Raw genomic sequence first — 16,550 nt, forward strand, 5'->3', positions numbered from 1 at the left:
TTTAATTGTAACATTTTTTCTGGTGTCAAGGTGTGTCTGTTGCATGCTTTCTAAGTATGTGCAGGACTGCATGCAGGATTTTGAACTAAATTGCTGATGGTGGGCACCAGTGAATAAGTTCTTGGTGGCAAGATGATGCCAGTGATGCCCTTAGTACCTTTTCTTATGGGGATAAACACCACTTTGTTGTATGAAGTCAAGTGTGTAATGAACTGTAGCAGGAGGTATTTTTTTTCTACGGAAATGGAGGACTTAATGCATTCCAATCTTACTCCTTATGAGTCTCAGGATGACTAGTTGAAGAACAGTCCTCCTGGGGCTAGGTTGGGGGTTACGTATCCTGGGTATCAAACCTGTGGGCCAACAGAATTTCTTTTTCTTGAGTTTTCGGATTGTCAGCCTCTCACTAGGTACATTCATTTTGCCAGGTTAGATAACGTATTCATACGTGGGTTTTTAGTAAGTACGTGTAATTACCCATACATGGATAATTAGTAAGTACATGTGTTAGCTTGCTGATCTCATTGAGAGGACCTGAGTATTGAAGTTGGAGCAAACATGCGGCTTTGAACTAAAGTTACCATTTGCCTGTAATCTATTTTCAAGACAAGAACGAGATCCAAAAATTACTCTTCTTTTTGAATGTGGGTGGTCACATTTTCTTAAATAACCTCTTCAAACTACAGTGAGGGCAGTCATTTGGGCAGTCGGTGACATTGTTTAGGTATCTTGCTGCCTGAATGCTCAAGTGTGTCAGATATTTACTCATCTGTGTATCAGGATAGACTGCAAGTGAATTTTCTGTGCATACCAAGAAGTGTATTGCTGCACAGTTCCTCCCACAGACTCAGCAGAAGATCCTTCACTCCCCAGTCACAGTCTTGCTCTTGACGCTTTGGAGGAGAGTTAGCAAGTGAGCTGCCGTAGGCCTACTCTGAGGGAGTTGTAAATTTTTGGGTGCCCTGGTGCAACTACTCATCAAGCGTGTTGTGGGCCTCTGCTCTGCTTCCACCCACTTCACCAGCATGGAGAGGGACACAGCGGTTCAGCAGTGTCTTGTTTCCTGTCTTTCGCTGCTGCCTACGGTGCTACCAAACACTGTCATTCCAAGCTGAGTCACAGTTCAGTGGCGTTTGCACCCCTTTTCCACAGCAAGCACTCATTCATCAGAGCCACAGCTGCCATGCGCTGTTTGATGCCTGTTTCCCCCACTGAGCAGGCTGGGTGAGATCTGACCCAAATTCAGAATGGAGTTCATTAATATGAAAACTGCTGAGCCTATAAATGTCTGGTGAACCATTTAGCAGATGGGCCCCATCCTTTTCTTTCTGACTAAAATAACAGCAATGTTTTCTTCTCAGTCTTATGGGGGATATGTGACCTCCATGGTGCTTGGCTCTGGAAGCGGCGTGTTCAAGTGTGGAATAGCGGTTGCCCCTGTGTCACGTTGGCAATATTATGGTATGTGATGGCTTCCTTGTTACAAGGATTCCCATATGTCTTGCAGTGCACATGCTGCAAAGTGTTGATTCATAGTGCAGAACTTTGATTATCTACTAGATGCCATGTAAATGCCATTTGGTCTGTTTTTATGAACTCATGGGTATTGCATTTCAGAATTAAACCAGTTTCCTAAATCTTATTTCTTATTTTAAAAAGTCAGATCCACAATTCCATATAATCTTTATGACCTTTAACGATGCAAAATTGTTATAATATTTGTAGTAATACCACAATGTGTCTGCAGTTGTATTCCAAAGCTGCTACGTGTTCTGAGGAGCTGAGACCAGTACTAAATGTCAGCAATCCATCAATAGTAGTCTGTGTGTATTTAAAATGCTACTTTTTAAAAAAGAACTGTGAGACCTAACATCAAATTTTAAGTCCTTAAACTTGTCTCTCAAAATGACAACAGAATTTGAATTTTCTCTGTATTTTTCTTTTTAGAGTATAAAATCTGGATTTTATAAATCTAGTCTTATGCATAGCTTGACGCGAGCTAAAACTGAACAAGTGGACTAGTCTATACATGCCTCAGGCTTATACTGTGTAAGGTTGTATATTGCATGAGGCTATAAAAACAGTTGTAGAGGACCTCCTCCCAGATTAAAAAAAAAATATGTAATTGACAATATAGTATGTGTTAATACAATGTGACTATATATTGATATTTTTCTTGCTTTGATACATCCAAAAACTTTCAAAGGAAAGCTTTCCATGGCAAATCTATGCTAAATAAAGGTATAATTTATTCTGCATCTAGCACAGAGGCTGTATAAGACTGTATTGTGTGCTCTGGCTAAGTCAGCAGCTCAGAGCATACTGACGGATATTTGTAGTAGTCTATTGGGGATGTAGAGATGTTTTTAATGTTTTAGACATGAATATTACAGAATGTCAGGGAATTTATTTTTTTTAATTTTAAATAAAGATCAGTATCTTTAAAATACATTTTGAGTTGATTAGATAAAAGAAAGGGTTATGGAGGCATGTATATTCAACACCAAAAACCTGTGACAACACTGGCGAGAAATCCAATGGATATTAGAATATGGTGAAATAGTGTCGGTTTGTATGACTTAAAATAAAGCAGCAGATCTACAAATGTGATAGGATATTATGCTGAAAAATCTGTGGAAAATCAAATACTAAATTTTGACTATATGTATATGATAGATACTAGCTGAGTCCCAAACTACTATATTTTCATTTCATAGTTTTTAACTAGTAAAAATTTACATTAAATTTCTCAGCTTTATTTTTTTCAAATGCCAGTCATTTACTGAAAGATTTTCAGCTATTTTCTTAGGCTTACCGAAAGAATAACAATAAGGTAACATTGACACAAAGTACTTTATTAATATTCAGCATTCAGGTGACCATGGCAACAAGATTAAATATTCTGAATAATGATGGTTACCTACATGGCTCATTGTGGAAAATCTGTTTTAAATCTTCTATCTCTTCTTACTTTCCAGTATGCGTTCTTTTTGTGTGTAACAGACTGAAATTTCTGGTAGGCAGAAATACTGAAAAACTAAGTAGTATATTCTGATTTTTTTTTATTACAGATTCAATATACACGGAGCGATACATGGGCCTTCCTATAGAAAGTGATAATCTGAAAAACTACAATGTAAGAAAGAATTCACTTAATTTCATTTCTATGTGTTGTTTCTTTTCTAAGCCACTCTGTTGTTCTTTACACAATCTTGTTCCTTCCCCAGGGGAAGAATTAAGTGTTTCATTATTCCAGTGTTAATTGTTGCATTGTGCTTTTAGAGGCTCTAGTTTCATGCATTTGGATTCAAACAAGGCAGTTACCTCTTGCTGTATGCTGTGGCTTTTCAGTTGTTTTTTTTGTGTGTTGGTTTTTGTTGTAATTTTTGTCGTGTTTTTTGTTTTTTAAGTTCAATTCCATTTGGCTACTTTACAGACTGTAAAACTAGCTGTAAAAACAGTTTTATTTTAATCACCAGGAAACAAATTTGCTTTAAAATTTAATATGATCATGGGCAAAGTATGTTTTATTTAAAAAAAAAAATGCACTGCATTTCTCTGAAATTTATTTTTAAAAAAACATCATAAATTGGAAAGTTCACATCATATCCATGTTGCAAACTTTAGTCAGGGAAAAAAAAATCTCTTAGGAATCCTTTACAGGTAGGCAAATCTGTCAGTACTCTGATCCCATACCCAAACTGCAGACCAGCTGGAAGCCAACATCATCATCAGGGACAGAATTTTGGCCTAATCTCTATGAACACAGGGTTTCTAAACTTTAATCTAAAATAACTGATGTTTGTCCAGAAATTAGGGAATTTCCAGGTGTTTTATTGGGAGCAAAATACCTGTTGATTGTTTATGTTCATTAAAGAGGAGTAACATTGCTCCTCTGTGTACCATTGCAGTAGCTGCATTTTGTTGCCTAAAGGGCTTTTTGAAATTCCAGGCAGCTGAGAGTAGGGCAGAGCTGCCCAAGCCTTCTGTAAAGTGTTAAATTTCAACCCAAGGTTGAAATACAGCAGCTCTTGGAGAACAGTAAGTAATCTGAGGGGTACTTTGTCATTGGGATTTTTCAGAGAGGTTTAGCTCTGGTGATGCTGGAAACAAACACGTATACTAAAGCAAAAGAGATGGGGGCATTCTCTCGTTTTAGCTTGGTAAATAGGTTAGAAAACAGCTTAGGAATGATTGTGTCTTGGAGGGGGGGCTTGAAATCAGTGTCATGGTTGGGGGGGGAAGGCTGGAGGTTGTTGCGCTGACTTGAAAGTATGGTAAAACATTTAAGTACATGCATATATGCGATGAAATACGGACTGGAACGCCTGTTTTGCCATATTGCTACAGTGATCTAGTTTTGTCAATTGCTGTATGAGAAGCCCTGGTCAAAACTGAGGAAATCAGCTGTGATTGCTGGGAGACTTTGTACTATGTCTCTCTGAATCAACGAGCTGCTCAGACCCACTGGGGACTGACCAACAGCCTGCAGCAGCCCGCCTGCCTTTTTCCAAATGTGTTTCTTTAAGGCAGTGGGAACAGTAGGAGGTCTGTGAGGTAGCAGTGTAAATAGAAGTTACTGTCGTTGTGTAGAACGAACGTTAACGCTCTGGGTGCACAAAGTCATTCACCAGCTTCACGGCACAGATGGCAACAGAGGACTGTTTAATCCTTTCAAGCCAGGAGTCGGATTTTCTTGGCATAGGATTCATTGCTGGCAATAGCCACGTTGAAACTGCCAGTACCAAAGAGCTAAAGGTTTCAAATGTGTTACTCAGAGGACTAATTGGGGAGAATGGTGGTTAGATGGAGGAGGGGTAATTGCACAGATCAGATTGTCACACTTCACTGCTCCTTCTAGAGACAGGAAAATGAAATTTGAGGAAGTCTTCGTTCATTGCTAAAAGCCCCAAATAATGCATTACTTGGAATTTGCTTTTCCACTTAAACCTGGAAGGGCGGGTGGGTAGCTCGAGAGGTGGGTTTGTTGCTTTTCATAAAACAACAGTGGAAGAGTCATAGGATTTTGTTGTTACTGAAGATCATTACTGACTTCAAGCAAGGAATGTGCTGGACTGTAGCCCCTTTCTTCAGTGCCCCAGACCCCTGGCCTGCCTCCTGGTCCCTTACCCACTGCTAAGGGTTATTCCCCGAAATGAATTTGTTTAGCAAGTTGATGCAAAATATGTACTGAAAAGCTCTCCTAGCTGAACCTGTTAAAGCATTTTTTGAACTGTTAACTTCATACTGTCAGGTTTGCATGCTGCATCATATATTGTCTATCCTACTGCATCCAGTGTAAACCTGACTTGAAAGGTTGCATAAAATCTGCACTGTGTGCCCTGGTTTAAAACAAATGCGACTGTGTACACATCTGCTTAGAGCAGATGTGTGCTGCTGGTGCCTTCCTAATGCACAGAGTATTGCTAATGACCATGATGTGATATCATCTCAAGAAATGATATCTAGTGGTGTTGAGAAGTACACCCTACCTTTGTGTTACTATGACATTAGGTAGGGTGCACATTGATAGATGAGAAGTCTGGCTTGTTAACAGTCTGAAGGATGGCTCGTGATCCTTTGAGGAGGCTAATTAGGTGTGATCAGTGCCTTCTAGGTGAGTTGCAGGGTATTAAAAGTTAGAGCTTTGTAAAAGAAAGGAGCAAGCATGGGTGGAGCTTCCAATATAATTGTGAAAACATCAGTACAGATCCTAACCTGAATGGGAGAAAAAAACTCTCTGCTTAGGAAGAACCGTCCCTGACGTAAAGGACTTGAGACTAAAATGGGCCAGAGCTACAGAGGTCAGATGCAGTAGCCACGTAAAGCATACCAAAGAGACTGTTCAACTTGTGAGATTATTTTGCAGTTCACTCTGAATTTGATATGCTTTTGGCAAGTGTTTGAAACAGTCATAGATTTGGCAATCCTTTTCTAGCAGATTTGAAATGTTCAGTCCTTAAGAACTGCTGCATCATTAGGTTATGCAAAACAGGGTACAATTTTGTAAATATGCCATCTTGTACTGATTTGACATTTGTTCTATTATCTGAGAATATGCTAAAGGGAGAGAGACCTTCAGTTTCAGCCAAACCTTAACTTGTTTGTTGAGTGCTGATAAAATGTTGACTGCTGTGTGATCTTTAGAAAAGCCAGTTACACTCAGCAGGGCCTAATTCTCAGCACTTGTACACAGTCCCTCTTCAGAACCATTGTCATGACAGTGTAACTATGAAAAGGAAAAGGGTAAATTAAGTTGCATTTACATACAGTCCACTTGGGGTTTGTTTTTAGCTGTTGTTTTAACTGTGTCTAACTTCAGATTACTCCCTACCCTACCATCTTTATTATTAATTTTTTGGAAGAAATACTATGTCCTTAAAGTGCATTTTAGGGAAGGGACTCTCTGTGTTGAGTATGGGTACAGCAAGTCGTAAATCATTTGAAAGTAATTTAAAAAAAAAAAAAAGTATCTCTTTTGTGTGCACCTTACTTCTAAAGTATTTTATCTTGTTTAATGCTTGGAAGGGGAAAATAAGTGACATTTTCTTTAAAACTGCTTTTGGAAAGTCAAATTCCCAGAATTGTACCTCAAGTTGGCCTTCCAGTCAGAAGGTGTGCTGTCCCTTAAGCCAGCGTTTATTTGCTGGAAGAAAGTTTATAAAGATCCATAATTTTGCACATGCGCACAAGGCAACTTGTTTCATTCAAAGGATACTGCGTGTGTCATTTTCTTTTTTAATCACTGGGCTGATGCTTTGTAAATCATTCCTTTGGTTGGCTGCTGTACCAGTGCTTCTTGCTGAAACATAATCCCCTCTGCAGATTTTGGTGCTCTTACCTAGCAATTCCTACTGTATGATCCCAAAATGTTTCAGTGGGTGGTGTTATGCTTCCAATGTGCATGGCTTTCTATACATTATATGGGACTTCTGCTGAACTGCATCCTTCCTTTATCAAAAGATGGCAAATACAGTGTCATGGATTGGAGGTGTTTTGTTGCTGCTTTTTTTTTTTCTCCCGATGAACTTGTTTTTCAAATGTGGTTGAATAATCATCACAGAGAACAAATTTCACTTATGAAAGCTTGAAGTATGCTGTTTTTGCAGAAGGGAAAAGGGATTTAATATTTATCTTTGCTTTAAAGATATTTTGAGTGTGTGTGCAGATATATAAGAAAAGCAAAACATTTCTGTTTCTTGGTATATAATGTATTTGACGTTTTTGTGTACTAAATACAAATTCATGCACAAGGATACAGCCTTTGTATGAGGAAAAAATTATGCATTCTTTTGTTTCTAATTTTTACTTGTTTTCTTTGTCATAGTAGCTTTTAAGTTGCAGTACTATAGAGAGAACTTCCACAGGGATTCAGGCATCTTCGGCAGAGAACCCATATAATAGTGCTAGTGGAAGGAAATTTCATCAACGTATTGTACCATTATTTTGGGTAGTTTATCAATCCTCCACTATCTTACATTGTCCATTTTCTTTTTTCCACCCTCATGGCAAAACATTGTCCTGTTCCCTTTCCTTGTCCAAATGCAGTCTCTGAAGTCTTTACTTCCCTCATTCTTTAGCACCTGGTACACCTGCTTATAGTGCTCAGGTGATTATTAGGCCCTCGTAAGTGTGTCACTTAAGTAAGTGTTTTGAATTTATTGAGTTAGTTGCTGATTATTTTTTCATTGCCATATTATCTTTTAATTCCTAAAATGCAGCTTGACTTCTATTTATAGATTTGGTCTAGTGTTTTGTGTTTTTTTTTTTTTTCTGTCAGGCATGTCTGTATCACACTTGGGGGAGAGTGTTCTTTAAAACTTCTCGCCCATATTTACTTGAGAATGAGGACATACAGGCTCTGTTGAATTTAGCTACAGGTAGACTGTAGTATACATCTTTGTGGGGAAGATAATGGACGTAGTCTCTGTAATATCTTCTCCTCACTATCATAGGGTGCACTGTTGCCATGGCAACATTTTTTAACTTCTCTGCAGTATCACAGAAAACCTATGGCAAGTGGTGTGCTGCAGGCTAACAACGTGTTAGCAATGCATTAAATGTCTATCTCACTCACAAAACTCCTTCCCCTCTGGAATTGCCTGTTACTTTTCAGACATAACCCTTGGTAATAATTGCAGACCAGTGCAGAATGGTTTGTGTGAGCACAGTGCTGTTGGGTATGTGAACATGCTACTTTGTGGGAGGTGGGCAAGGGTTGTTGCTTTTATCTCAGGAACCCCAGACTGTGTCAACAGGAATCAGTCAGTTGGTAGCAAATCATCTTCTAACAAATAGCACCTTTTTTTTTTTATTTTTTTCCTTTTCTTTAATTTCAGAGTTCAACAGTAATGGCCAGAGCTGAAAAATTCAAGGAAGTTGAGTATCTCCTTATTCATGGAACAGCAGATGGTGAGTTGCAGTTAATTAGACATTTTAGTATTACAGACAGGTTTGCAATTCTACTACTGACAAAACAAAAGCATGAAGGGGCAAGGCTGTTACATTTACGTCAATAAAATAATACAGCTTTCTGCAACTAATTTGTGTTTCAGGCAGCAGTGCTGGGGAGTCTTCTGTGTTCGTTGTTTTGTTTTTTCCCCCATAGTAGTACAGAATCAAAATTTTGTTTACCTTTTTCCTTTTTTTCTTCCTTTTTCAGATAATGTTCACTTTCAGCAAGCAGCACAGATAGCCAAAGCTCTTGTGGAAGCTGAAGTGGATTTTCAGGCAATGGTATGTCTGTGTTTTGTTTATCATATTACAAATGAACTTATATTATGAGAATGGTGCCATCAGCTGCTTGTAGTTACATACAAATCAATTGCCATCTTAAATGAAAGCTCACATACTTGCATTTCACCTTCAGTAATTTAAATCTTAACATAACTTTCCATGTATCTACTGCATAAGAGAAAAAAAATGAAGCAGTTGCTTCTCCTATTTGATCCTGTTTACCTAATCTTTCATTTTGTTCATTTTTCTGTGTTCTCAGTCAGGCTAGTCCCAATCTTAGAGACTATTCAGCCAACTGTGGGTGTATGCTATCTTACTATATAAGAAAATGGTAACTTCAGTTAAGTCCATTTCTTTACCCAACATATCCTGTCCATCATTTTCAGCGTTTCTCTACTAAACTTGTTAGACCCCATAGTTGCCCCAGCATGCTGTGCATGGGAACTCCCACAATAAGGTGTTGGTGCTTCCTTTACTACTTTTTCCCAGACTTTGGGAACACTAGATAAAGTACAGAATGAAGGCAGGTGCACCAATGTATATGAGCTGTCCTTGAAGGGTTGAGGTGGTGAGAGTGGACAACCCTCTGAACTAGCCTCCATATGGACAAGTAACGTATATATTTTGTACTTAGCATGACTAGCTGGTGTATCCCACAAAAATCAGGAACAGAAATCACAGTGGCTTCCTACCCCCTTTGCCTCAATGCTGAATTTAGCCTCTCAACAGCTGGCTGAATATTTTTTTGGTTTGTTTGTTTTTGTTTTAATGATGTCTATGACATTTGGTTTGTATGATTTGGGTGTAGCAAGAGGTAACATTCTCTATGTATTTTCTTTCCTACAGTGGTATACCGACAAAGACCATTCCATCACCGGTCAAGCACATAAGCATATTTATACTCACATGAGCCATTTCATAAAGCAATGTTTCTCACTGCCCTAGCACAGGAATGGCACCAGCATTTTGGTGGTTAGTCGTGGGTTTTCTCCAGAAAACTCTGTAGTTAATGGACAATGAGCCAGTATAAACTTTGGGATACCTGAATATATGATGAAGTGCTAATTTTTATAAAGATTTCTGTTGCCAAGCTACTATTATTGATTGCATTTAATCAGGTCATTAACATCACCAGGATGTAAGTAAGTTGTAGACTTCCAGCAAGCGTGGTACTTTCTTGAATCAGTACTTTTTGTTTTGTTATTTGTCTAAAACTGAAAACCAAAAAAAAACAGTTTCTATGTGGTATAATGAATGGTGAAAATAACATCAAATAGAAATTGACATGATCATCACTTGAGGAATAAAAACAATGTTTTCCAAAATAAGAGCCCTGTGATTATTTCTGTGAAAACACAGATAAAACTTTGAACAGGTTTTGCAGAAATTACCTTAATGTACGATCAATGATTACTTTAGAAATAGTACCGTGAATGCCGCAATGTTAGTATTTTCTATGCAGATGGAAACACTTTGTTAACTGCAGTTCCTTAAGTTAGTATTTTCTCTGCAAACTCTTAGATTACAGCTGAAAAAATCTTGCAAGGAATGTTTGTAACCAGCTTTCACTAAAGATCTTAAATGAAACCAGCAGCACTGAATTTCTTTCTGCTCTGGTAAACTGTTACCTGGGAACTCTAGCAGTTCACTGTTGTTTCTTTTTTAGGAGAGAAACTGCTTTTTCTTTTTTTTTTTTTTTTTTCTTTTTAATTTCCTATTTACCAATGAGTAGGCTAGCATAAAGCACTACTGCATGACCTGTCAGTTAAAGTGAGGAGTAGACTGTAGGTCTCACATGAACATGCTGTTTAGCAAACCTGCTCTTCTTTGCAGCTTACCCGTAAACTTCTGCTTTACCTTCAGCACTCCAGGTAGGCTTCACCATCTGAAAATAAGACTCATATTTTCTTAATTTCACGTAGATCATATAACTAGGTTGCATCTGTTCTACAAAATGTGCTGCTTTAAAATAATAAGTCATAAGTCAAAAGTCATAAGTCAAAAAGGATATATATTCTATGGCATTGAAAATGCTGCTTAAGAAATAACTCCTAGAATGTTACAAAAATACATTAACTCTAAGACTTACAGTGAAATTTCTGGTTTTGCCTCATGGTATCATGATATTAGATATGATTAGCATGTGATTGCATGTATGTATGTATCATGATGTAAATGATGTGACTGTAAAAGTAGTCATACAGGGAGATAAAAAATGGGGAGGCCTGAATTTCTTTGGTCTGGTACATCTTCCCCAGCTCCAAGAATAATGCAGACAATAAGATAATAGAGCTACCTCAGGGAACTGACAAATAGCACTTCAACTTAAAAATGCATGAGCACAGGTAAAATACCTAAAACTTAAGCCCCAGAAGAAAGCCAGCTAGCTTCATTAATATACAAAGCTCTGCTCTGAGTCAACTGGTTGTGGCTGAAGTACTACCACATACTAGAGTTAGGCACTTATATGCTAGTTAACACTTTTTCCTCTTTATTTTTTTCCAGCTAAAATGGGAAACTTAAGTTCTTTGTATACTTTGTGTAAAATATTAAGAGGCAGCAGAAGCCTGAAGCATGAGTTAAAGTTTTCTGTCTGGGAGGCTTCCATTCTTTGGTTCAGAACTTAGTGAAGCTCAAAAGTGTTTTAATAAGACAGAGTTAATAATTTAAGTATTTGGGGGTTGGCAAAAGTAGTAGGCTTTAAGGCCTACAGGTACAGGATTTTTTCAGGAGCAGAAATCTGGGACTCTAAGAATAGCAGGAGCTCCCACCATAGACAGTAGCTGAACAAATGATCAACCATTAGACAATTTAAGTACTATCGCTTTGCGGAATTTTAAGCCGTATGAACTTACCTCATGAGCTGTTAAAGGACCCAACTACTGCTGCCTGCTCCACATCATCTCTCCCATGAGCTAGTTGAACCAACTCATGACCAGTAAATCAGAATCTAATTCCCACTCTCTTCCTGGAACAGGTCAGTTATATGCAATCCCTGATGGCACACTTACTGTTTCTTAGAGACACACCATCTACACCACCACCAACTACGCACAGCTAGCCAATGCTGGTTATAGCGCATGATTCAATAAGATCTCACTTGGATATGAAGTAGGACTGAGTTATACAATTCAGATATTTGTGAGACATAATCAAGCATCAGGTAGTCATTTAAAATACTGTACAACGTTGCATACTTGCATATTTTGCAGTGTGAAAATAAAAATTGAAAATTAGTTAGGATAAATATTTATTTTCACGTAACATTTCTTAATTGTGAAAAACACAATAGTCTATTCACATGTACACATAAACTTCTGTAATAAATTACATCCAAGAAATGAGTAATTTTGACCAGGAATATGAAATTAGAAGTAAATATAGCACTACATTTATATTGTGTGATTCAGAATGTTGAGATTAACATTGGAATAGCATTTAAATTCACACAAGAATAGAGTGACTGTTTAAAAAAAAACACCCTGGAATACTGAACAGAAATACAGAATGCCATTGAATACAGTGATTTCTTAATATTCTAAGAGTTGGTCAAGTGAAACTAATACATCTTGATTGTATACATTATCTGCATTAAAGCCAGCAACATATTAAAACACCACCAGGCTGCTTTCGGGATGAACCAGTATTGAACTTCTATACTAACCTTAAAACAATTGGAATATTATAATTTATCATCAAGTACACAAAACAAAGCATTTAACCTTAATGCGTTGGCATTTTTTCCTAAATTTATAAATACAAACATTTAATTAAATGTAAATCCTTCCTTATTTCCGTTACATGTCTTTCCCCCACCCCCATAGAAATGGTCTTTAATGGGCTTTGATAATGCCAAGTAAAATTTAGAACAGTGACCCTACTGGCTTGCAGCAAAACACAGTTATCATTTATGGCTGAAGTAGTAAAACATACATACGCACTCACACACACACACAAAAACATCAGAAGGAATACTTTAAATGTGCTGGAAATGAAAAGTAAGTCACATGAGGACTGTGGAAAGATTAGCTATTTTGAAAGCTAGGGAATGTTAAAGCCCTGTAGCTGAGTTCTTAGAAAGAATATGAGACTGCAGATGCTCATTCATAGGATTCAAAGCAATAGTGACAGCCTTCATTTAATCATTTAAAAATGTATCTTAAAAATTTTAAAAATTAGAAAGTTTCAAATAATCCATAAAACTTTTGCTCCACATTTCTATTAATTCAATACTTAATCTCATAGTCCTTGTTTTACACAAAAGAACAGCTTGAAGGATCAGGCAATAACAAAATTGTTCATGACAAATGTCTTTGCAGTAGCTTTAAAGCCACATTTTACTTAGCAATGTTGTTTTTAATCTTTTAATCAATATGTACTTTATAGAACAGTGAAAAGAGCTGTAACAAAACCAATAGCAGGATACCCATTTTAAGTATTATACACAAACTCTGAAATTAACAGGTTTACAGTTGTTAATAGAACAATATAAATATGCACTTTATGTGGCTGTATTTTAGGCAATAAAGAAGAAAACCATTGGGCAGGTGTTATAATTGCATGGGCGGTATAGTTTGTATCTACAAAATTTTCCCTATTATAAAATAATGGATTCAGTAATGACATAATGGAGTTGTTTGGCCTACCACAGCAACATTCGTACAATACAAGATACTGTAATCACAGGTTGCATTTTAACAAATACTGTACCAATGTTTCACATCAAAGGATGTGGTGGTGTTTTTCAACCAAAGTGAGAGAATGTTTATAATAGATACTTTAATATATATATTATATATATATGACTATGTTCCAGTTACATACAAATTTCAATATTAAATACACTGTATTAAATCAAGGAAAACTGCACAAATACAGAATCTGACCCTGCAATCTCCATTGCAAGAGTAATCCATGACTTCAAAATGACAATTTGAGGAGGAAAGAATTATCCTTAGTAGTTTGTTCATGGGTCAGATCAGTTCTCACTTAAAAAAAAAAAAAATTCTTAAATCTTAACTAGTCAACTTGGGTCTCCTAAAGTCATTTCCTCCAATTAAGTGATTTAAAAAAAAAAGAAATCTAACAAGTGTTTCAAGTTCATCTTGAATGAAGATTAAGTATTCTCACACAGGAAAAGTAGCAAAATACAGTACAAATCTATTAAGAAGAAAGTTGAATTTGAAAGAAACTTTGCTTGTTAAATGTATGATATGAATACTGATAAATGGCCAACACTAGCAAAGGAAATCAAGATTTTTTGCATTGGCTACTGCAGACTTTTGCACAAATACTAGACAATGTAGACATTTAGACAAAGGGTAATGAGATAAATATTGCACTACATTACCTGTGCTAGTTTGAGATGAAAGACAAAAGTTACAAGATCAAATCAGTTATACTTAGTGGTTGTGGCACTCCTTTCATTCATTCGTAAAAAAAATTAACTGAAGAACAAGTCATAGACAAGTCTCCCGGTCAACACCTTTCCCTGAGTCAGCTTTCTTCTCTTTTCTGATTTCAGCACTAGAAAAAGGGAAAAGAAAAAAAAAAGGTTACAACAGCAGTATCATACAGATTAATGATCTACCTGAAAACCGATACTGCACTGGTATTTTGGTTAATTTTTCATGCGGCATAGCACAAACTGGGAAGCAAGTGAAAGTTGCTGTGTTGAATGGTGCAAAAGACATCAGCCAGCATTTTAGTGATGAGATAGATAGAGAATTTAAGATGTACGGACAGACAAGTCAGCCCAGCATGCAAGCAAAGATAGACACTTCTTTGTTTTTGGCAATTACAACTGTTAATTAAGTAATGGTAACATACAGTTCCCAGACAATACCAGCATTTTCTTAATGGCACAAACAAGAGGTTACAGTAAGTATTACTTTTTTTTTTTTTTTTTTTAACATGTATTACATTGCTCAACATACATTTGGAAGGAATGTTTTAGGACTAAAGAAGGGCAAGCCAATTTATAACTGTAATATTTGGCTTTCAGCCTTCACTGGAGAGAGCAGGCAATGGCAGTAGCAGAGGGGCAGGGGGGATGACAATACTCCCCCCTTGGAGCTCAGCTTAGTGTATACTTGCTCACGTATACATACAAGGAATTTAGTGGGTTTCCTTTGTTGTTGTTGTTTTGTTTGTTTTTTAAATAAGCCTGAAAGTTAGATCCCATAAAAGCCATATTACCAGGAACTCTGAAGCAGAGTTCAAATTTAGATTCTGCTTTTTTTCCAATTAAAACAATGTTGATTTGCCTACAGAAAACAATACATGTGCAAAGCAGATTTATTTATATATTTTTGTGAAGAGGGTCCTAATTTACAACAACGTAAATAAATAATTTTTTTTTAAAGTCATGTTGTTGCAATGAGTCTTAATCACACTACAAAAATGCAAAGAGGCTTCCACAACACAGGCAAATCAAGCCTTCAACAAAGAGTGAGTGGCAGGGTATCTAAACATGTTTCTGAGAACAAACCTGTACCAAGCACATAACCTACCAGGTTTCATGGGAATAATTCTTTAACTAGAATGAATAAGAAATAGGCTGAGTTACACAAGGCTAAAAGAAAGCATGATCAATTCTCAAATTCTTAAGGTGATTCATGAACAATTTTACAATCATCCGACATTTTTCTTCACATAAAAATTGCTTTAAGGATACAATTCAGTTCAGCCAAAGCTTGCTTCTATGCCTATGGCAGCTTCCAGAGGTGTTAATGGAAATAGCTAAAGAATACCAACTTCTGCCACTTCAACTGCCAAATCTGTCACCTTCTGTAGAACAGTGATAGGATTGGGTATGCTACACTTCCTGCACACAAAGGGTATGCAAACAAATTCTTAGGGGGTGAATTTAAATTGCAGCAGTACAGCCAGCAGAAAGTACCTTTGCTTAGTAAAGCAAACACTAAGCATGCGTAGTGTGTCTTAAAGTCTGTATTATTGCGAGGTTTTATGTGTACTGATACCAGGAAAGTCTCCTTCTATTTAGGCTTTGCATCTCCTGCAGATGGGAGCTTTAATTAATGCCTAGAGTAATTTGGAAAATAAAAAGAAAAAGACAAGTCCAATTTTTTACTACTAAAACACATACCTGGTGGAGCTGTAAAAGTATTTAAGCACTCTTCCTCCCTGCCCACTAAGTACTTTAACAAGCATGAAAAAGAAGGTTTGGGATATGAGACTTGCTTAGTAGCTTCAGGCAGAAAAGAGAATTTGTGTCAGCTACAACATAATAGCTTTTTCTCCAATATTTTTTTAAAATAGCAGCTAGGACCACTGTTTATATATGATCAGATTTTCTCCATGTGTTTTGAAACTATCTGAAGGGTTTGTATTATAGACAAAGACAGAGGAATATTTAATTACATATTACCAAAGAAGGGTATGTTTCAGCCTTGGTGATCAATTCTATCAAGACACGGCCATACCCAAAAGCAGACTTTTAGCTCCCTAGACACTTTGATATTGAAAAATTGAGGTATTAAAGGAGATTTCAGGTGCCTGTATTGTTAGGTAACAGCTAAGTAAGTAAATCTCATGCAAGTCCACCCTTCAGAGACTTAATACTGTTATGAATCTGTGATGTAAAAATTACCACATACCACTTTGTCTCTCCCCCCTACTTCAAAGAGCCAGGGGTGGGGCTTATGACAGATCCTCACATCATACTGATAAGTTGTTTGTATAACCCCTTCTCACCTAAGATCTCTGAGATCTTTGTAGTTTAGTATTAACCTAAAACCCTGATCCCTTAGTTCTTTTTCACCTAAGTCCTTGTTGATGTGAGCAAAGGTGTA

The 16,550-nt window shown here is 36.9% G+C and overlaps 2 protein-coding genes across 5 annotated transcripts in view; one reads left to right on the forward strand and one right to left on the reverse strand.

The window, feature by feature from the left end:
- DPP4 (dipeptidyl peptidase 4) overlaps positions 1–10,032 on the forward strand; it is a 39,556-nt gene extending 29,524 nt beyond the window's left edge. The window contains exons 22-26 of one of the 2 annotated variants that reach the window (XM_082762959.1): positions 1,362–1,461; positions 3,072–3,136; positions 8,340–8,412; positions 8,663–8,736; positions 9,583–10,032. In XM_082762959.1, coding sequence (XP_082619085.1) covers positions 1,362–1,461; positions 3,072–3,136; positions 8,340–8,412; positions 8,663–8,736; positions 9,583–9,681 — 411 coding nt within the window. In that variant the 3' untranslated portion in view covers positions 9,682–10,032. Of the gene's footprint in view, positions 1–1,361; positions 1,462–3,071; positions 3,137–8,339; positions 8,413–8,662; positions 8,737–9,582 lie in introns of those variants that run through there. The other variant, XR_014317723.1, reaches the window with a different exon arrangement.
- Positions 10,033–13,695: 3,663 nt separating this feature from the next.
- The window catches only part of SLC4A10 (solute carrier family 4 member 10), a gene marked incomplete at its 5' end in the record, with an annotated part of 153,920 nt that continues 151,065 nt past the window's right edge, over positions 13,696–16,550 (reverse strand). For all 3 annotated transcript variants that reach the window (XM_082762974.1, XM_082762975.1, XM_082762973.1), the window contains one exon: positions 13,696–14,262. In XM_082762974.1, the coding sequence (XP_082619100.1) occupies positions 14,196–14,262 (67 nt within the window). In that variant the 3' untranslated portion in view covers positions 13,696–14,195. The remainder of the gene's footprint in view (positions 14,263–16,550) is intronic.

The sequence above is a fragment of the Aythya marila genome (assembly GCF_965140915.1).
Source record: "Aythya marila genome assembly, chromosome: 6".
Taxonomy (NCBI): domain Eukaryota; kingdom Metazoa; phylum Chordata; class Aves; order Anseriformes; family Anatidae; genus Aythya; species Aythya marila.